This window comes from Ornithorhynchus anatinus, chromosome 2 (assembly GCF_004115215.2).
Source record: "Ornithorhynchus anatinus isolate Pmale09 chromosome 2, mOrnAna1.pri.v4, whole genome shotgun sequence".
Lineage (NCBI taxonomy): Eukaryota > Metazoa > Chordata > Mammalia > Monotremata > Ornithorhynchidae > Ornithorhynchus > Ornithorhynchus anatinus.
Genome location: NC_041729.1, coordinates 96,895,424 through 96,918,040, shown reverse-complemented (window position 1 = coordinate 96,918,040; position 22,617 = coordinate 96,895,424). Strand labels below are relative to the sequence as shown.

Sequence of the window (22,617 nt, the reverse complement as noted above, 5' to 3'; positions counted from 1 at the left end):
CTGAAATGAATTATATAATATTTACAAGTACTAATCTGGTGTAGGCGAACATGAGTGACTATGACAGGGCTTATAAAGACACTGTAACAACTGGAAAAAAAAATCCCCAAATGAACCAGCAACCCTTCTTTCTGAAGAGATGCAAACCTATAGAAAATCTGCAAATGCTCTATGCCCAATTTCCCATCCTACATCATATTTATAAAAGCAGAGAAAAAGCATACAATTCTTCAAAAATGTCTTTCCTTTCTCACATGCAAAGATTGGAAATGTAGAAGGATATAGAAAATTGTTACAAGTAAACACTAGTTAATGACAGCTTTGAACAATGGACTGAACTCTCAATATATAAATATCTTTTTTCTTGCTCTCCTCAAGCTCTTGGTTTTCTGAGTCTTTTAGGTAGAAGGATTTCCTGAAGAACAGAAAAGTGAGACTTGTCCTCAAGAGATCTATGTCTACAACTCTGAAGGTCCTAAACCAGGTGATAGCCATTGTCTTTAGGTTCTTGGATGAGCAAAACCATTTGGGAATAGACTTATCATGACTTCACCCAATGGGACAATTTGTTCAAAATGTCAACACTCCTTTCCACGTGGTATCCCCTTCCAATCATTTGGATGTTTAACCAGCTGAATGCAAGTTGAATTATTCCCCAGGTGAATTCCCAGGAGCACCTGGCCGGTTTTGAGATCCACCCACAGTTCTGAAGGCTAAAAGCATTCCACAATTTTGTACAGGTATAACTGTTGTACTTACACCTTGGGCTGAAGTTATGCGAGTCCATGAAAGTGATGGAGAGCGGGTCTTCTGCGTGAAGAGTGCTCTGATCTGCATAACTCCGATCCATGGCATTCACCATGTGGGTCATCTCTTGCCGGGTATTCCCCATGGCATCCTTGCGTTTCTTAGCCAGCTTGCTGCCAAGTCCAAGGAGAAAAAAAAATCTCAGCCCAGAATTTGATCAATACAACAATCAATGGTATTTATTGAGTTCTTACGATGTGCAGAGCACTGTTCTAAGTGTTTGGGAGAGTATAATGCAAGATAAATTAGCAGACATGTTCCCTGCCCATAACAAGTTTGAGTCATCCCCAACAGTAGTAGCTCAGAGTGGATGGCTGAGACTTGAAAGCTCTACACACCCTGGTTGAAATGCTAATAAGTGAGATTGACTTTACATGGTTACGTTTCTCAGCTGCTCTAGAAATATTAGATTTATGATACATACATACTTCAATATTTGACACACATAACTCTCTGAACATACCATCATTTTTTTGGTCCTGCAGTTAAACTATTAATATAAACAACTCATAGAGCAGTAACTTCATTTTTTTAGAACTATAACTGACAGTCCCTCTACACCTTGGTCCATGAAACATTTCAAGTAAATCACAATTTTGATTTTACTTCTGGCTTATTCATTTTCCTGATCCACTTGAAGTGCCTTAAACACCAAAGAACACATCAAAAGAGAAAGGAATGATTTATTTTTCATTCTATATGCTTTCTCTCTCAGTTAATATGCAAAATGCCTGATAGAAAGGATACATAAGGAGGCACTTTGTCTAAAATTACTGCTCTGACACATTGTCCTTATTTCTTTTTGCCATTTGAGGCATATGAGACATAGGAAAGCAAATGGGGCTCAGGTTGATCTATTTTGGACCTCCAGTAAATCTGGAGAGTTGGGGCTAAGCAAAGAGAAAAGAAAGTGATGGTGAACTCTTTCCAAGTATGCCTCTATTTTTCTTTTGTTGGTATTTGTTAATGGCTTATTGTGTACCAGGCACTGAAATGAGCACAGGGGTAGGTACAAGCTAATCAGGTTAAACACAGTCCATGTCCCACATGGGGCACAGAGTCTTAATCCCCATTTCACAGATGAGGTCACTGAGGCCCAGAGAAGTTCAGTGCCTCTATGAGCCAAACAAGCATCTTTTGTTGCCTTCCCCTCACTCAGGAGTGACCTGGGACATGTCAGGCTTTGGGTTGGAAAGCGTTCTCATTCCCATGTTTTAGAGTGGATCCTAGGACTTGACAGTCAGTCAATCAATGATGGTCATTGAGCACTTACTGTGTGCAGAACACTGAATTAAGATCTTGGAAGTGTACAGTAGAACAGAGTAGGTAGACATATTCCCTTCCCATGCCTGTGCTTCTGAGATTTTGAGTGTCATCCACTCCTAGAGTAGACCCAACTCCACCTCAATTGTTTCAGCTGGGAAATAAGACCTACATGGCCAAATATGTCCGAGAATGGCAGAGCTGAAGTAGTAAGTGCAGAAACTCTTTATGAATGCAATGCTGGAAATGATTCATTGGATTTAGAGATCAGCGGTGCTAGGATTCTGAGCTATTTTAATACTGACATTTTTACCTTGAGTGGCGAGGACATAAAATTGCTTTTCACGTCTTTCTAAATGCTCGACATGAATCATGCCATGAAAGAGATTTATTAAAGGTGGATCAAGAATATTCAAAAATAATCCACACCAGTCACAGAAGCAATTTAAGTGACAAGATAATCAAAGAGGGTGATCGTGTCTATAGCCCAAGCAGTCGAGGGCAGTTCTGCTATCTACATTGCTGAAAGGATAATTTCCCATTGAAGTTTATGTTTTGGCTGCTAATCTTGTGAGCGTTCACTATCAATCACAACTCTGGAGGTTGTTGTCATGGGAGCCCCCTGTAGAATCTAGAATATATCTCTTTACAGATAGCTACTCGTTGTACAATAGGAAGCCAATGTCTCCTGAGTCTAGACTGCTGACTCTTCCTTAGAGCCAGGGAAACCTTGAGGGTTATCAGGCACCACCTTTAGAAAGGGTTTTTTTCCTGTGCACTTGAAAGGAAACTGAAGAATTCACTGAAGATATTTATTAACACGCTCCTCACTCTGTAGCACAGCCTGATTTAATCATCTCACCTTTGGAGGAAGACGTTATAAATATAGAGAAACATGCCTGGATATGTCTTTTTATGCCCGCTTGAGATTTCTAGGAGTGCCATACGATAATGGTAGCCTGTTCATTTGAATCCCAGGAAATGATTAAAAAAAAAAAAGCCAATACAGGAAGAAATTGTTCCTCCAGGGAGGATAATGTTTCCAATGTCTTCTTCTCTTGGCCCAAGGATCATTGTAGGTGGGCCATAATTTGAAGAGCAGAAAAGTCCTACTAAGCCCCACATATAGTGCCATGCATAAGAACAGCCTTGCAACTCCCTGCTTAAGGTAGTGAATGTGACTTTCCGGAGCATCATGGAGAGCAGGCACAATGTGTGCATAACTGACAGCCTTCCAAACTTTATACTTCCTAGGCATTTCCCTTATCACCTTTTCCTTTGCATAAGGCCCAATGTTAAAGTCAGAACAAAGACTCTGCCAGCCAGTTAGAAAGATGCTGAGAGTCTGTTAACTCCAGCTTGGAAAATAAAGAAGTCTCAAGAATGGATGAAACACATCTTAACAATTGATTTCAGTATTTACTTTCTGGACCATTTTTATTAGGTACTGCAACATGGGCAGTTTTTGATAAATGGAACCGCAGAAACATCATCTCAGAACAACTTTCCAACCATCACTTACTCATGGAAAGAAATTATTTGGGCCAGATGATTAGGCAGGAATACTGATTTCATTTGTGGCACTCCGCGAAGGGAGAGAGATCGTTAGGGGATCGTCAGGTTTGGGTTTATGGCTGCAATGCGGTTGGAAAGACAGAGATTTCTGTTTGATGATGATGTCTGATGATTTCTCTCTGATGAAGATTAGCATAAAGCAGACTGAGCTTGATCTGATTTCAGAAGCCTTTCCCAGAATGTCCAAGCCAAACTGCCTCGACAATTTTTCTCATTAAGTTCAGTGAGCAACAAATATGGATTTCGCTTAGCCATACCTACAACTCTTTGCTGTTGGTCTCCAAGAAATAATAATGAAATCGTGTGTGTGCCCAAAATGGACCAATCAATCGATCGTATTTATTGAGTGCTTACTTTGTGCAGGACACTGAACTAAGCACTTGGGAGAGCACAATACAACAGAATTAGCAGACAAATTCTCTACCCACATCCAAATGAGTTCTAGTTTCATGGATATGAATAACATTGATAATTTAGCTTCAATTAGTCAACAAGCTATAGTCTATTTAGATACATTCTTGGGCTCTTTAAACCTACAATTCATCACTTTCTGCCATCTTTACCAAGAGAATGAAACAATTTGAGGGTAGGAATATTTTATACTTCTATATGCCCCCTCAACTGCCTTATGTATATTAACTCTCTGAAAAACACTTCCACCCAAACTTCTCATTTTCCACTAGGAAAACTGTGGCCCTCAAGAGTTTATCTTTGTGGGGGAACTTCAAATCTATATATTATGATGTCTTCAACAAAGTCTGCTCTCAGATCTCATTCTTGCTTTTTGCCATTTCCTCCCTGTTTTCCAATTTGTTGCTAGCTTTGCAAAAAAAAAAAAAAAGCCTTCTGTAAATTATAATTCGATTTGTCAGGGCATTGCAGTATTTTAGATATTTCCAATGCATTAAAACTCCCACTATGCAGCCTTTGGTGGTTTCAGAATCCCATTTGCAAAGAACAAAAGAGTTTATAAATCTCAGCTCTCAATTACAGTAGGCAATTTTTTGAAGCACATCTCTATGACAAAGCTTTCAAGCTCTGTTTGATGTGTCAACAGCTCCTCAAAGTCTTAGTACTAGTTGTAGGCAAAAGTAACTTTCCGACCACTCCAATACCCTGTAATGTCAACTCCCTCTAAAGAGCACTCTCCCATTCAAAAATGGCAAAGGTTATTAGTAAGCATAAGGACACTGCCATAATCAAATAGCTATCAATTCCAGCATGTTTGATTATTTCTTTTCCTTTGAGCAAATGGCCAATACAAAGTGTGCTTTGGGACAATTTAGGGATTCATTATGCAAGTGCTTGAGGGTGATAAAAGTGTAAATGATTTTCATTATCCATCAAAGCACTCAATAGGTGAATCTAGGCAGGTAGGTGAAACAGTGGAAGCTAGAGAGGGAAAATGATCTGTCATAGCATGCCATGGTGCTATTAACTAAATTGGCTTTATCAACTGTTATTTAACAGGGAAATTACAATGCATCATCATAAACTAGGGCCTGGGTTAGTTTACCACAGCTTGCTTTAGTTTACTGAAAACTTGAATGATCATCCTATTAAACAAGAAGGACAGACCCAAGGGGCTGGCGTCATTAAAGTTGTACCTGTCAGGACCTTGTCTGGAAGGTCCTGGAGCAAGAATGTTCCACCTTTCTTTTCTTTAGGAGCTCAGCAGAGTTCAATCAGTCCATCAATGGTATTTACTGAGCACTCATTGTGTGTAGATCCCTGTACACACAGTGTACAGCATGTATACAAGTGCTTGAGAGAGATCAGCAGAGCTCAGGGCAGAACCGATCCCAGCTGTCAAGAAATTGAGCCAGTTCTGGTCTGAACAAGGCTAGAGATGGCCCCAGGTAAGTCTGAAATTTTGAACTGTCCTTGTACTTGGAGGTTGCTTGGCTTGGGCACACTCAAAGCTGGGTCAGATTTCCTGGAAACATGCTGGACACACACCAGTTTGAGGACAAGGTTTGATTTAGTTCCAATAGTATTCCATTTTGAATGAATGTGCATGTCGACAAGGAAAGGTAAATTATTTCAATAGAAACCACCTCCTTGCAAGACTGGAAGCAAAGAAAGGAAAACTACCAATTTCACAGCTCAGGACTCTTTTGAACTAGAGCATCCCTTAACTGACCAAATGGATTCTCCCGCTCCCCCTCCCCACACACAACCTAACCAGCCTGCTGAGATGCAAAGACGTCAGAGATGTGGTTTGTTTTTTCTGTTTTTGTCTCTCCTCATCTGGAAAATTCATTTTGCTACCCAAAGCTACCCTTCTTTGTTAAACACTTTGTGAGGGTGGAGTTTAGAAGAGAGAGGCATTCTTGAAATACAACAAGCTTTCCTTCTCTTCCCTCTTTGCCCTCAGCCACCAGCCCCTGGCTTAACACTTACCTTTTAAAGGGTGAGGAAATGGCAACCAGGACAGATCCCGGCACATCATCTCCGTGAGATTATCATCGGTTATGTTGGCCTCAAAGCACAGGCGGTAAACTCGTTGTGAGCAGGGACTATGTCTGTTTAGTGTTATAGTGTACTCTCCCAAGTGCTTAGTACAGAGCTGTGCATACAGTAAGTATTCAAGAAATATCACCAAAAGTACAGGCTGAAGTCAGAAGACCATAAGATGTCCCTCACTGGATATCCTTCCATATGTCCAGTAAACTGTGTATACACTCCATAAGGCACAGAGCAGGTTGGCCCAGCCAGTTCTGCTAATTCTCCCGCTTTCTTTCACCATGGTGCGATGATGGGACAGAAGCTGTAAATGTCCAGGGAGTGTTGGGTTGGGAAAGAAGCGGTGCAGGGAAGGTCAATTCATTCTTCATATTTATTGAGAGCTTACCGTGGTGCAAAGCACTGTACTAAGTGCTTAGGTCAGTGGAACAGTGAGGAAAGTTTAAAAACTCAAGAAAGTCCTGTTACAATACTGATTGCTCCAACATGGATATTTGCAGCAGCTAGAGGCATTTTTAGGTATGCTGCAATGTTGCTAGGGATCTTTCATGGAAGAGAAGATAAAGCACTTGCCCCGGTTGGTTTAACCAGCCACCTGCCCAGAAGCAGGGGTATGGACTGACTGACCTCTCTTGAAATTCCCTTGGCCTGGACATTGCTAATTTGTTTGCTCAGTTGATCTTTGACCTGACAGGTTTTATTAAAGACTAAAACTTGCAAATGAAGCAGTGTGGCCTAATGGAAAGAGCAAAAGCCTGGGAGTCAGAGGACATAGGTTTTATTTCCCACTTTGTCAACTGTTTGCTGCGTGACCTTGGACAGGTCATTTAACTTCTCTGTGCCTCAGTTTCCTCAACTGTAAAATGGGATTAAATACCTTTTCTCCCTCTTACTCCCTGTCCTCATTCATTAATTCTTTCAATTGTATTTATTTTAGCCCTTACTGTGTGCAGAACTCTGTACTAAGTGCTTAGAAAGTACAATTCATCCTCATATGAGACAGGGACTGTTTCTGACCTAATTAACTTGTACCTACCTCAGCACTTACAACACTGTTTGACCCATAGTAAGTGCTTAACAAATACTATAAGAAAAAATGGGGAGAGGCAGTAAAATATTGTGGAGTCCAGAAGAACAAGGGTGTTCAGCACATCTATATTCCAGTGGCATTCCCGGTATTAGGCAGTATCTGCTACCGATATTACCTTCCCCTGTAGCTTCTATTTAAACAAAGCAGTTTCACTATCATAAAATGTCTTTCCCCACTGCTCCCCATCTCCCACTCTCCCCACCTCCACAACTGTAACTTCTAACTGTGTTTCTCTCTCCACTCACCCACCAAACAGGGTTGGATTAATGCAGGGGCTAAAAGAATGTAAGCCCAGGGCTCCGGTTTAAAGGGATATTGCCTGACCTCCCAAATCATGCTTCCTCTGGACCATACCAACATTGCCGCTGCTTGGGGGATTATTAAAATTGATTTTTTTTTTTGAAAATGTCAGCTTCAAGACAACCTAAGCTGGTGTATCGGGTTTCAAGGGGGATGTTGCCTTTAAATTAAAGAGAATGGGGTAGCAGGAGCAGGGAGCCTGCTTGTTTCCAGCAGTTCCTTTAAAAACTCCCACCATTCTCACCAATAGCTTCCCCAGGATTAGTGATTACCCCAAGAGGTGATAATCTCTGGTGCTTCTCACCCTCAGGTATCTGGTCCCTACCTTTTAGCTCCGGGAAGAAAATTGCTGATTCCTTGGTGGGGAGCGATCATTAAGCTGGGACTCAATAGAACGGGGCAAAGTGTGTTCCACTTCCACTGGTAACATTTGCCTGCCTTGTGGGTGTTTACCCATCAGGGTGCTGCCTCCCTACAACCCTGCTGCTCTAGGGTGTAATTATTACTCTTCTCACCTTCACCATCCTGCAGTCACCTTTGCCTTTGAATTAGCAAGCCATAGAGTGAAACATAAAGAGGGCTAGAGAGGTAGGTGTATCAGGAAACACTCAGTTGCTCAGTCATGCCGGGGGTCCTCCTGACCTCGGCTCCCTCCTGCCCTTCTTTTCCTTTGCCCTCTCCCCCAAACCAAAAGCCTCCTGGACCCAAGTGCTGAGGATGCCCACAACTCTGCCATCGTTCTGTAATCACATCAAAGGGGGTCATACGACGGGTGTCCCACTAGATCAATCAGTCCAGGTCCCACATCACCCTGTCAGAAACTCCCCCCACCTCTGCTTCCAACTGGCCATATCACACTTTTCCCCCTTTCCAAAGTCCTCCTAAAATTCCACCTCCTCCAAGAAACCTACCCGATTAATTCCCAACACCTAAAGTCAAGCCACTGCACAGTCATCAAGAATGCTTACATATTTACACCCACCTTAGACCCTTTTGTGCATATAAATATAATCCATTGCACATTCAATTATTTATTCATCTATTTCATCCTGACATACTAATGTTACTACTGTGTGTCTACCCCAGCGCTTTGAACAGTGCTCTGCACATAGTAAGTGCTTAACAAATACCAAGAATATTATTATTACTACCTGGTATAATCTTATTTTTCTTCCTGCTTCCTCTATTTGTAAATAATCTGTGCCTGCCCTCCTCCCCTATTAGGTGATAAACTCCCTGACAGCAGGGACCTTGTTTGGTTTCTGGCGTATTCTTCCCAAGCACTCAGTTCAGTGCTCTGCAGAAGGTCAGTGCTCAATAAATGCTATAAATTGAATGACTGGATTGTTGACTAAGTCCTAAATCTACTTACCAAAAAAAAGAATAATAAAATCCAAAAAAAAATGTGGCTAACCATTGGCATACATTATCCCTTTCAAAAAAATTCTAGGTAAGTTCCAGATATTCATCAGACCAAACAGGTTTTCTGACTTTAGAGTCTTAGGAGAAAGATCTGGGTTTGAATCATTTTCCAAACCTGCCCGAAACTCTCTTTCCTTTTTTGAGAAGGGATACTGCATCTTTAATACATGGAAAGTAGGCCATCCCCCATTTTCTACTTACAGGTAGTAGGAGTAAGAATAGTAGGTCCTCCTGGCAAGCAGATCACAGACAGTGGGAAAAGAGAAGCAATGGTGAATGAAAGCGTGACTCCGTCACATTTGATAAAGCAGAAAAATGTGCGTTAAAAAAATAAAACTAAAAACAAACTCATGTCTCTTGAGTTAGCATTTCAACTCTCTCATGCAGTGGCTCAATTTCCTGGGCCATGCAATCAAGCATACATCCAGGCATAACAAAATGAGGGTTTGCTTTTTTTTGGTTTTGTTTTTAAGAAATCATTGTAGGAAAATAACATGCTGAATTTTTTGCCAAAAAATAAATAAATAAATAAATTCAATGGATTGTGCATTTTCAACATGCGGTTAAGCACAATATGATCCGTTACCATCCAAATGTCATGATAAATGAAACAGCTGGGCAGAGAAATTGTGCACTAAATATGCTTTTGACTTTTCAGTACAAAATCTATAGCTCTATTAAAATAGTATTCCATAAACAGGACACCTACATTTTATGACATCATTTTCACAAAGCCTTGCGGCACACGAGCGTACGCATATGTTATGTGAGCACATGTATGCGTACACACAGGCCATATTCTGTGTACACATACACATTTTTCATAGACGCATGTGAAACATTCATACATAAAGCATTTTAACATTTTTTTAAAGTTTGATCTTTGGAAATGCTAATGCATTCATGCTGGGCATTTGGAATATTCTAAACAAATGAGGAAATGGATGCGTGGAAATAGTTCAACAATGATCAAATGGAAAATGACATTGCTTTTTGAAAGATGCAATATCCCTTTTCTGAGCCTGGCAGATTTCTTTATAGAACTCCAGTGGAGTAGAATTCTCATCAATTGAATTGTCAGTGTCAACACATTCCTACAAAATAATCAGGGATATACAAAACCTCTGATATGTGACCTAGTGAAATTCCTGCTTACCCACTTGTTTCACAACAAGGGGAGAGGGCCATTTTGGATGGAATTTAGGGATCACTATCAATCCATACAATAACACATTGTTCTTGATAAATTTTCAATCAGGACATGAATCAAAAGGGATACATTAGGAATCCATTATACATGTATGCTAGACATGATTGGAAATATGTAGCATATCTCTAATCCCACTAGATTTCAGTCCAGAAAATATATTCACATTCATGTGTGCATGTATGTGTTTATGGAAGAGACATTATATCTGCCCATAGAATTATGACAAAATTACCAAAGGGGTTCAGTGAATTTAATGATGATGTTCCTTCTCTTAAAAGTTAATATATTTATCAGGAAAGACCTTAACAGAAATGCTGATTTAATTAAAAACTACCAATGTCCCCTGAGAGGGGGAGGTGAGGGGGGACAAGGGAAAAAGGAAAGACCTTGTTTATAATTGAGAGTAAAGGAATAAAACCATCTTGAAAAAATTATGCAGTGAGGAGTCATCATTAAGTAAGCTAATATGCTCACAAATTTTAAATTTGTCCAGCAAGAAGTTTGTGGGTGGTATGCATTTTTAGATGATTGACAGCAAATTAGCCCTGACATATCACTGCCTTCAGGGGTTAGAGCATTTCACGTAAGGGAAATAGATTTAGGCTGACAACATTGTTATTCCTCTGGAAAATTTAAATTTCAAGGAGTTGCAGAATCCTTTTTTTTTTAAAGTGATGTAGGCCAAAAATTAGGTGGGCTGCCATCCCAACACTCAAAACAACATAGATGTTTTCAAACCCCACTAAATATTTTAGACTTTTAACTAATATGATAAGTCTATCTCAGCTGGAAATGACTGATGATATATAATTGGAAGCCACTTCAGAATGCTCTCGTAACAGACTTGAGGTGACTGGAGTAATTTGAATGGTGAAGTAAGATAGTACTTCAACTAAGCTCACTCACAGTTGCAAGTCTGATCTAGATGAGACCGTTACCTGAAGATTGCAGTTGAAAAATCTTACTGACCTTCATTTCAAAATCTGTATCACTTGTTTCACTCTGTGAATATCTCTATTGCATATATGTAATTTTCAACCACAAAGGTAGACAACAGAGAAAAGTGAAAGCATTATTGGGGAAAGCACATATGTAGCTAACTAACACAAAACACTAGAAGCATACCTAATGTTTCTAATGCAGACGGTTCTTCTCCAAGTTATATATCTCCAGAGGGTAATTGTAAAAAGGCAATACATTAAAAAAAAATCTAATGGAACCATTGAAAACATGTAGTATGACTCTTGCACAGCTTCAATATACACTACATTCTACTTTAACATATACAACCAACATAAATTATATTCTTCAATAAGAGGTCCAGAAATTAGAAAACTCTGCTATGGGAAAACTCTTGCATAATCAAGGACATGACATGAGCAAGACAAATTTGTTTGTGCCAGGTATTCCACATGGTCAAGGTTGAAAAAATGGGATAGTGGTGGAGACATCTCATTAGTTTTCTTAGTTGTTAAGATATTACTGCCTTTAGAAAAATGCTAGTGAATTAAGAATGTTCTATAATATAAGCAGAAAAGATGTGTATTTGCAAAGGAGGACTTAATCAGCAGGACAGATCAGTCTTTGCTGAGAGGAATTTAGTTAATTTCCAAAATTTAAAGCATCTTTTATAGTTCCAGAAGATGGCGCTATTGATTGATCTCTGGCACATAGTGCCCAAACCCTTTTATTTATTTTTTTCATAAATGCATACCTATATTGAAGTTTCATTACTGCACCACCAAATCCTTTTTCAAATGTATTCCTATCTACATAGCAGAGGTTTTAAAATATAGACTAGGGTCTGGTGTGTGTGTATATAACACACATACATTCCAATCAAAAGAATTAAATCTAGTTATATTGCTCTGTTCAGACAGTAGATTTAGGACATACCATCCTTTGAATTTCAGTTACATCACTCTTAAATAGATAAACAGAACTGTTTCAGTTTGCCAAGTAAAGATATCAACAGATGCTTGTGGATCCTAAACAACATGTAGCTTCCAATGAAAGAATATCAAGAATAGAGATGTCATATAAGCACATTAAAATTTAGTTAATCCCCTTGACAACTCCCCTATCCTGAAGTGTCCTGGGAAAGAATACTTGAGGATTATGTGATATCAAAGGTCAATACACAGAGAAAAATTTGAAGTCCTTACCTCTTTTTGACAATTAATATGACAACTAGGAGGAGAAGAATGAATACCAGGATCCCAGCACTAATTCCTGCTATTTTCACAACTCGATCAGTCTGCTTGGCTGGATCTGGAATTACCTCTGGCTCTTCTGTTGCTGCTGCTAAATGAATCAAAAAAAGAAGTTACTGAAAGCATATAATTACCAACAAAAGGAAAATGTTGTGAGCAATAAATTTCTCCGAAAGATAAGTTTGTGAATTTTATTTATGTAAAACAAATGAAGAAAAAAAAAGACAGGTAAACATAACTGCACCTGGAACTCTCAACTGGGGGGTTAATCACTGGAGTGGGTTGGTTGGTTCTGGTTAATATGATTAATATGATTAACCTTGGAAATGACTGAAGGCTGAACATGTGGAACCTCCTTTTCTGGTAGCCTTTGGAAATGGAATAGGTGGGCAAACACCTGGATTAGCAAGGGGGTGTTCCTGTCTGAAGGAAGGGAAATAAACTGGGAGAATGACTTGGGTCTTGTCTAGCTCTCTGTTGTCACGTAAAGACATTCCTTTTCTAGAACGCTGACTAAAACACATCCCTTCCCCCCCACTATCACTGATGGCATTCCTCACCTCTTGTACAAAAAAAAAATCTCAACTCTTGAGCTCAAGGCTATCCTTTGGTTCCCTCTTACCTATCTGCTCTTTTCCACTCTAACTCAGTTCATAGACTCTGCTTTCCTCAAAAAATAACAACAACAAAAAATTTCCCTTGTTCTTGACTCTTCTGCTTGAGACCCATTGTAGTGAGAAGTCGCCGTATTTAATGAGCACTTAATGAGTACAAAACACTGTACTAAGTCCTAGAGAGAGAAGAACAGAGACAAGTTACCTGTTTCCCACCCACAAGGAGCTTACAGTTTAATTGTGGAGATGAATATGCAAAATAATTTACAAATGGGAGAAGGAAGAACAAGGATCAGAGGGGTCCATGAGCAAATGTGCATTGTTCCCTCCTTTCCCTGTACCTGGATTACTCTACACTTTCAGTTTCCTTGAAGTATGTACGCCTTCTGCCCCCCCCCACCCTCCTCCATATTCTCCTTGCCTTGTCATTTCCTTAGCCATTTTAGCAGTCTTCTACATTTATTATTGCATATGTATACTCTCACACTCTTTGAATTACTGTACATTTTTTTATGTCCATTTATCACCTCAGAGTATACATTCCTTGAGAGTCGGGAGTGTGTTGCATATTTTCTGTGCCTCCCACTATGCTCTGCCCACAGAAATGTAGGTTCTGAGGACTATTTCCGGTTTAACCTTTCTTCTCAGAAAACAGGCTTTAAAAATATAATTCAGAATGAAACTTTGGAATGTATAACTTGTTGCCTTCAGGTGTCTGAGGAATACATGTTAGACTGAAGTATCAAGAACCCAGAAATCCACATTTTGGTTTCTCCCCAGTGCTTAGCTGGGTACTTCTATTTTCTAATTCAAAACCAGTTTCATCCAGAAACACTTTTTTTCTAACCAAAAAGAAAACCACCAAGGGACATGAAATCTCTTCTTTAAAAATATAATCAGACACCACACCCCATGGAAGCTGGTCAGTGAGAAAGAAGTAGGATTCCATAAGTATTTTCCATGGTACTGAAATAGCCGAAAGCAATAACACCGCCAGGACTCCAGAGCCCCGTTCATAATGCACACACCTGCAAAGAGACAGCTCAGTCCTGCTCTTTCACTTTGCTCATTCCTATTCTATAAATCTTCACCTCTTTACCCACAGTGAGCATCCTGAGATTCCCCGCTGCACTCCTATTTGCCAAGAATCATGTAACTCTTTGGACAACAAGGATGTTTCAACTGGATGATGACAGTTCTCCAGAGGTAGCGTAGCAGAAACAATATACAAAACAGGCTGCTATAAAAATGTTTTAATATACCTTTAAAATTTCACAAATGATCCCCACAGTCTTTTGGTGCCATTAAACACAGTAGAAAGCAGAAATACTCTTAGACCCTCTCAAATCTGACTTTCTTTTTCAAAAGCTACAAAACCCTAATGGACTCTAAATAAACTTTCCTTCAACATACTGGAATCATTTTTGTTAGGCTTTAATCATGTTTATCAGATAGATTGCCAAGGGGCTGGAGAAGTGCTGGAGGAAGAAGAGAAACTGTAAAATGATTCCCACTCCTCCAACTCATAAATAAGTAGAGCCAGAACTACAGATTAAGTGACCTGGAGGAGTACACTTGGGCTTGAAACCTTGTTTCCAGATTTGACTATTGTATTATATCTGCTCTATAATATTTCTCTATTCAGAGGCCTCCACCAAAAAAAAAAAAATTCTTCGTGGGATCTAGAGAATCTTCAGAGTAAAAACATGCTGATTATAGGGTGGATAGGGAGAGTTAATAATAGTTGTGATATTTATTAAGTGGTTTCTGTGTGTCAAGCACATAGAAGCAGTATGGCCTAATGGAAAGATCCCAAGTCTGGGAGTCAGAGGACCTGGGTTTTAATCTAGCTTCTGCCACTTTCTTATGTGACCCTGGGTAAGGTTCTCTGTGCCTCCATTACCTCATCTGTAAAATGGAGATTAAATTCTACTCCATCTTACTTAGACTGTGAGCTTTATGTAGGGCAGGGCTGATTATCTTGTATCTACTCTCTACCCCAGTGCTTAGTATAGTGCTTGGCACACAGTAAGCAGTTAAGAAGCACCATAAAAAAGTAGTGTACTAAGCTCTAGAGCTGATACACTATAAGCAGGTTGGACATAGTATGAAGCACACCTAGAGGCTTGCATTGAACTTGCAGATCTGATCCAGAGAATGGAGTCCACTGACAGACTATAAATGATTTGGAAAGAAATATACAGATTCACATGGGTACTGTTAACATGTATATTCACATGTGTTGATCTACTGGAACATCACAGTGAGGGGAGGCTCCCAGGAAAAAGGCTTAATAAATGGCTGAATAAGACTGCATAAATGAACCAAAATAAGACTGTGTGATTGGTCAGTGGCTCTGAGGAGGCTTGACTGATGGACAGCAATCCACACTGAAATCATGCTCAAGTTCATTTTGACAATCAGTGGGCTACACGCAACAACAACTGGAGCGAATTGAATTTCAAGAGGGGTTTGGATCAATCCATGGACAAGGGGTCAATGGTGATAACTAGAGATGAAATAAAAAATGTGGGGGGGAAAGCTTTGGATGAAGTCAGAAAATTTAGGCATAGTGAGGGTCCATCCCTAATCATATATAGAGGGGAAATCAATCAATCAGTAGTATTTATTGAGCACCTAGTAAATGCAGAGCACAGTACTAAGCAAACGTCACACAGTTCTGGCAAGCATTCTATTGTGACTGTCAGTGACAAAATCCTGGGTTGGGTGAAGCACTGCCATCTCTCAAGATGGGGCTGCTTACTGAGATAAAAGCCCTGTATGGTGGTCTCCCTTCCCCGTCCTGATTTGAGGAACCTAATTTTGAATTAAAAATAATAGGGAGGTATTATTGTGCAGCACCCACTAATTCTGGGGCAGAAATGTAATATCTCCCTCAGTCAATAAGCCCGGAACCAAGGCCGAATCACTAGGGTACAGTAGGTCCTGGGTTCCAACTCCTGGACAATCCACAGGTTTAATCTTTCACTCCATTTTGTGCTGGTCAAACCAGTTTGTGAAGAAAAAAAATAAAATAAAAACTATGCCAGGTAACAACATGTCAGTATGGTAACTGCTTATAATCTTAACTTGATTGTTCATGGACTTAAATTCATTTGTTAAACCAGTTGTTGGCATATCCTCATTTCTAAAATTGGTTTAATAAAATAGCCTTACACCAGAGACATTTGGGGAGAAATTCTGTTCTAGTTGCACTTGCTTTTATTAGTGACTCTCCTGATGAAGGAAACTATGAGAAGGGAGAAAAACATTGTTTCACTATAAAAAAGCAGCACCACCAAATAACAGCCCTGAGGAGTCATTTGGTGCTGTTGTGTAAATAGATAATTATGCACTTTGTCAAATCCATATTATTAACTCAATAGCCTGCAACAGTGGACTTTCCAATGATGGTGATATTATGGGAATCTTAAAATGCATATTTTTTAACTCAATGATCCATGGAAGTCATTATCATTCATCAGGTCATGGAACTCTAAGAGTCTTGTTAGCTCGCATATCAGCAATCTGCTGATCCGTTACAGTCAGCCAGCGGTTCTTTGCCGACACTTTCTAGAGAAAAATGCTCCCTCAAACCTCAAACTCAAAAGTACCTGCCATATGCTTCTTTAAGAGGCTAGATATTCATTTAGCCTACGCCACTGGGGACATCAGGAAATTCACCTGCCAAATTCAAAGCTGGGGAAAAAGGGGTGTCTGGCAAATTAAAAAACCATCTGCCTTTTGAGATGGAACTGTTCACAGCAATACACAAAATTCACTCAAATAAATTTTGAAATTTCCCTCAGCCCAGAGTTGATACAGCAGCCTTTGTTCTGGCCCCTTCTAAAAGGGATGTAGGAGAATCTTCAGTTTCAAAGGTATCATTTTATCTCGCAGAAAATGATTATAATAGAACCTTTTATTATAAATCCCACAGGCCAGTAATAATCAGACTAATATGCTGAAGTATGCTCTGCTCTTACATGGCAACATTGTTTACTTACAGATATTTTGTTTTAAAATAATAGAATCCATATATACAACTTGATGTCCAACATACAATATTTCAAGAGCAATTAAAGTTAAAATAATAATAACAATAATATTGGTGGTATTTGTTAAGCACTTACTATGTGCAAAGCACTGTTCTAAGCGCTGAGGGATACAAGGTGATCAGGTTGTCCCACGTGGGGCTCACAGTTTTAATCCCCATTTTATAGATGAGGTCACTGAGGCACAGAGAAGTGAAGTGACTTGCCCACAGCCAGACAACTGACAAGTGGCAGAGCCAGGATTCGAACCCACGACCTTTGACTCCCAAGCCCGTGCTCTTTCCACACTGAGCCATGCTGCTTCTCAACAAATTTGGGTTGGACACAGACCCTGTCCCACATGGGGCTCTCAATCTCAATCCCTTTTTTACAAAGGAGAGAACTGAGGCCCGGAGAAGTGCAGTGACTTGCCCAAGGTCACACAGCCGACAAGTGTTGGAGCTGGAATTAGAACCCATGACCTTCTGACTCTCAGGCCTGTGCTGTATCCACTACGCCATGCTGCTTCTCTTAAAATGGCTAATGGAGCTGTCAGCAGGGAATACCCTGGCGAGGTAGTTATGAAGCATTGCTTTCTTACAAAAAAATAGTTAATATATCACTTCACTGAGAGAAATCAGCTAGTCCCCTCCCACCTAGCCCCCTTCCACTACAACCCAGTCCACACACCTCACTCCTCTAATGTGAATTGAATATACTCACTGTATCCAGATCTCGTTTATCTTGCTACCAATCCCCTTCTCTGTATCCTCCCTCCGGCCTAGAATTACCTCCCCCTTTATAATGGATAGATCACCATTCTCCCTACATTCACGTCTCTACTAAAATCACATCTCTTCCAAGAGGCCTTTCCTGACTAAGGCCTCACTTCGTGTCTGAGACTTGCTTTCTACATCCCCCAAGCACATAGGGAAAATTCCCCTTAAGCACTTTGATAGTCATACCTTCCCTAGCCCCATAACCCATGAATATCTCCATCTGTAATTGATTTTAATGTCTGTCGACCCCTCTAGACCGTAAGCTTCCTGTGGGCAACGATTGTGTCTATCCCCTTTATTGTATTGTGCTCTCCCAAGCACTTAGTATAGTATTCTGCATACAGAAAGTGCTCAGTAATATCATAGATTGACCGATTGTTGGTAAGTACTATGAATGGGCTTCACATAGGTGTAGGGTGTCCAGACACACAACACAAACACACACAAACACACCTGAGTGGTGAGTGTTCCCTGTGCTAGTCAGAATGCACTGGAGAATAATGAACTCTGTTCATTCAACACAACTCTGTTCATTCAACACTTACAACTTGAAATAACATGATTTTCTTCTATCTCCGTTTCAGATTCTGTTTTCAGATTCCTTTTCATATTGTCCATTCTCAATCCTCTGGCTTTTCTTCCCTTTTAGTTTCGGATTAATCACATTAGGCACTTAATAAATTATAATAATAATAATAAATGTGGTATTTGTTAAGCATTTTCTATGTGCCAAGCACTGCTCTAAGATAGACACAAGATAATCAAATTGGACAAAGACCCCCCTTCATCGGGCTCACAGTTTAAATTTGAGGGAGAACGGGTAGTGAATCCCCATTTTACAGATGAGGAAATTGAGGCACAGATAAGTTTAAGTGATTTGTCCAATGCCATGCAGTAGGCACCAAGGTAAGCTGGAATCAGAACTTTAGCCCTCTGACTCAATCAATTAATCAACCAGTCATATTTATTGAGTGCTTACTGTAGGCAGAGCACTGTAATGTTTGGGAGAGTGCGATTTAACAGAGTTGGTAGAAATGTTCCCTGCTCAAAATTACTTACAGTCTAGAGGGGGAGACATACATTAATATAAATATGAATATTTATCAGTATATAAATTAATATAAATGTTATAAAATAAAATATGATTTTAGTAGCTTGGACCAGCATTGTAGCAGTTTGGATGGAGAGGAATGAGTGGACTGCAGCACTTGGTCTTGGAAAAATGTAATAAGCCCAGAATGGTGACTAAATTAAAAGTAAATGACTACCTAAATGCTCAAGAGGTAATAGAGGTAGTTTGCCTGGGATGGTAGGTCATTCATCAGGGAATGCATCCTGGAGGAAGTGGCATTTAAAACATTTAGAAAGATGGACGGGACATGGTGTTGTGATACTGAGAAGTTGCTGCGTGAGGGGAGGAATGCCTAATTCCTAACAGCTATCCATCATTCAACCTGGTCTTTTACCTTTAGTCTCATTGGCTTTCCAATTATCTTCCCAACTCCTTGAATATTTCATTCACATCCTTCTGCTATTTCCTTTCCCAATTCCCCTTCCAACCTGGCTCCTGTGGTTTTTCTCTATATGAACCCCATCTTTTCCACAGAACCTTCTGGCAATGTTTAGCGGAGGTTCACGTGAAAGGCCAAATAGACTTTTCACCTGATCTGAAAGTCCCCCACTGCCCTACTACTTCATGTGGCTTGAAGACATTTGCAATCACCAGGATGTCCCCTCTGCAGCCCTGTTAGAAAAGAGATGCTAATCAATAAGCTCACTGTGGGCAGGGAATGTGTATTTATTGTTATATTGTATTCTTCTAAGCACTCAATGAATATGATTGAATGACTGAGGTTGAAGAGGTGCAGTTTCAACCTAAACAGGTGCAGATGATTTTCACTTCTTTCCAGCTGATCTCATTAGGAGGGGCATTTTAAAAACTTGTTGTTTTCTCCCTAACTTGGTTTCTCCCTACCTCCCTGCTTCCTTATCTTGTCATTCTCCCCTGGTCTTACACCTCAGGTTTTCCAGGCCCAAAAAGGCAGATCTGTTCTTTTCCTTCCCCCAGGTTGCTACATGGGGAAAAATCCCCTCCCTCACCTCAGGTCTTTATCTCACAGACCAGAGATGTTTTACTCGACTTTCAGAAGTAGAGAAAATGTAAAGTGTAGCATCCCTAGAAGCTTCCATCATCTGGTGGGGAAACAGGAAGAGGCAGATGGCTCAGTGGATAGAGCAGAGGTCTTGGAGTCAGAAGATCATGGGTTCTAATCCCGCCCGCTCTGCCACTTCTCTGCTTTGTGACCTTGGGCAAGTCACTTCACTTCTCTGGGCCTGAGTTTCCTCATCTGTAAAATGAGGATTGAGATAGGGAGTCCCATATGGGACAGGAAATGTGTCCAACCTGATTTGCTTGTACCCACCCCTCTGCTTAGCACAGTGCCAGGCACATAGTACGCGTTTAACAAATACCATAATAATTATTATTGTTATGTAATGTTGGTATTTGTTAAGCGCTTACTATGTGCCGAGCACTGTTCTAAGCGCTGGGGTAGACACAGGGGAATCAGGATGTCCCACGTGGGGCTCACAGTCTTAATCCCCATTTTACAGATGAGGTAACTGAGGCACAGAGAAGTTAAGTGACTTGCCCACAGTCACACAGCTGACAAGTGGCAGAGCTGGGATTCAAACTCATGACCTCTGACTCCAAAGCCCGTTCTCTTTCCACTGTGCCACACTGCTTCTTCTTCTTCTGCTTCTCTTGTATTTACTCCAGCTCTTAGAACAGTGCTTGCACACAGTAAAGCACACAGTTAGTACAGTGCTCTGCTTTCAGTAAGCACTCAATAAATACAATTGAATGAATAAGTACTTAAGAACCATAAAAAGTGTGTTTCACATGAGGGCTGGATATGGCAATCCAAGAACAGATTTGAGAGGGTTTCCTAAAGAATCAGAGAGCTGTGGTACATATCCCATGATGGGCAATGCTTGCTACTAATGATTGCAAATTTTTTAAGGGCAGGGACCTCATATGTTCTGCTTGCAGTTCCCCTCCAACAGACACTATTATTGGTGATGATGAATTCGTGATGATGATCATGACAACAAGGGAAAAAACAAAAAGGAGGATGATCGGGAAGAAAAGAAGGATGAGGAGAAGAGAGAGGGAGATTAATTTTAGCCTTTGGGAAAAGGTCGGAAGGTACATCCAAAGAAGTGAAGGGGAAGATCTGGCAATGCAAAATAATAATAATAATGTGGGTATTTGTTAAGCGCTTACTATGTGCCAAGCACTGTTCTAAGTACTGGGGTAGAAACAAGGTAATCAGATTGTCCCATGTAGAGCTCACAGTCTTCATCCTCATTTTAAAGATGAGTTAACTGAGGCACAGTTAAGTGATTTGCCCAAGGTCACACAGCTGACAAGTGATGGAGCCGGATTAGAACCCATGACCTCTGACTCCCAAGCACGCTGTTTCTCTCCTTCTCCATCCTTCCTCTTGGCATTATTCTCGAAATATCTCTCCCATTCAACTCATATATTCAATCTGTCACCAAATCCTGTCAGTTCAACCTTCACAACATTGCTAAAATCCACACTTTCCTCTCCAAACTGCTACCACGGTAATCCAAGCACTTATCCTGTCCAGCCTTGATTACTGCATCAGCCTCCTTGCTGACCTCCCTGCCTCTTGTCTCTCCTCTCTCTAGTCTGTATTTCACTCTGCTGTCCACATCATTTTTGTACAAAGCGAATCAGTCCATGTTTTCCCACTCCTCAAGTCCTCCACTTCTATCCCAGCTTTGCCACTTGTCAGCTGTGTGACTGTGGGCAAGTCACTTAACTTTTCTGTGCCTCAGTTACCTCATCTGTAAAATGGGGATTAAGACTGTGAGCCTCAAGTGGGACAACCTGATTACCCTGTATCTACCACAGCACTTCGAACAGTGCTCTGCACATAGTAAGTGCTTAACAAATACCAACATTATTATTATTATTATTATTCTATAACAAACAGAAACTCCTTTAAAGTGCTCAATCACCTTGCCCACTCCTACCATAACTCCCTGCTTTCCTAGTACAACCCAGCCCAGAAACTTTGCTCCTCTAACTTATTCACTGTACCTCGATCTCATCTGTCTCTCCTCCAACCTCTCACCCACATCCGGCCTATGGCCTTGAACACCCTCCCTCTTCATATCTGACAGGCAATCACTCTCCCCACCTTCAAAGAGCAAATCTTCTCCAAGAGGCTTTCCCCAACTAAGCCCTCATTTCCTTTTTTTCGCACTCTTCTCTGTGTCACTCTCGCACTTGGATTCGCATCTTTATTCACCCTTCCCTCAGTCCCAGCGCACTTACGTGCATAACCATAATGTATTTATTTATATTAATGTCTGAATCCTCTCTAGACTGTAAGGTCCTTGTGGGCTTGGAAGGTGTCTACCAATTCAGTTACTTTGTTTTCTCCAAGCTCTTAGTGGAGTGTTCTGCGCACAGTAAGCACTGAATAAATATGACTGATTAATTCTCTGGATTCCTTCACATTTCCATGAGGCTATCTTCCTCAAGGGTTTTCCATGCTCATTGAAGTAGGAAATCTCCTTCCCCTTCTACTTCTCGAAAATAAAATGATAAATAAATAAGGGACAGGGGAAAAGAAACAAGCAGGACCTCTATATGCCGCTTCCACTTTCTCATTTGGCGATTTGTCTTTCTAATGGTATGATGGACAGTTTTCAACTTTGACTGAGGCACTCCAGGCTCATCAGACTCTTAATACCGTCTATTCTTTGCCTGCTCATTTTTCCTCTTAAGACAGATATTAACCTACCCT

At 40.4% G+C, this 22,617-nt stretch overlaps 1 protein-coding gene across 11 annotated transcripts in view; it reads right to left on the bottom strand.

The window, feature by feature from the left end:
* The window catches only part of PTPRK (protein tyrosine phosphatase receptor type K), a 614,361-nt gene that overhangs the window by 42,837 nt on the left and 548,907 nt on the right, over window positions 1-22,617 (bottom strand). For 5 of the 11 annotated variants that reach the window (XM_029054083.2, XM_029054112.2, XM_029054116.2 and 2 more), the window contains exons 14-15: window positions 12,299-12,437; window positions 760-920 (exon numbers count right to left, since the gene is read on the bottom strand). In XM_029054083.2, the coding sequence (XP_028909916.1) occupies window positions 760-920; window positions 12,299-12,437 (300 nt within the window). Of the gene's footprint in view, window positions 1-759; window positions 921-9,124; window positions 9,155-11,258; window positions 11,301-12,298; window positions 12,438-22,617 lie in introns of all 11 variants that reach the window. The other 6 variants (XM_029054054.2, XM_029054062.2, XM_029054075.2 and 3 more) reach the window with 4 other exon arrangements.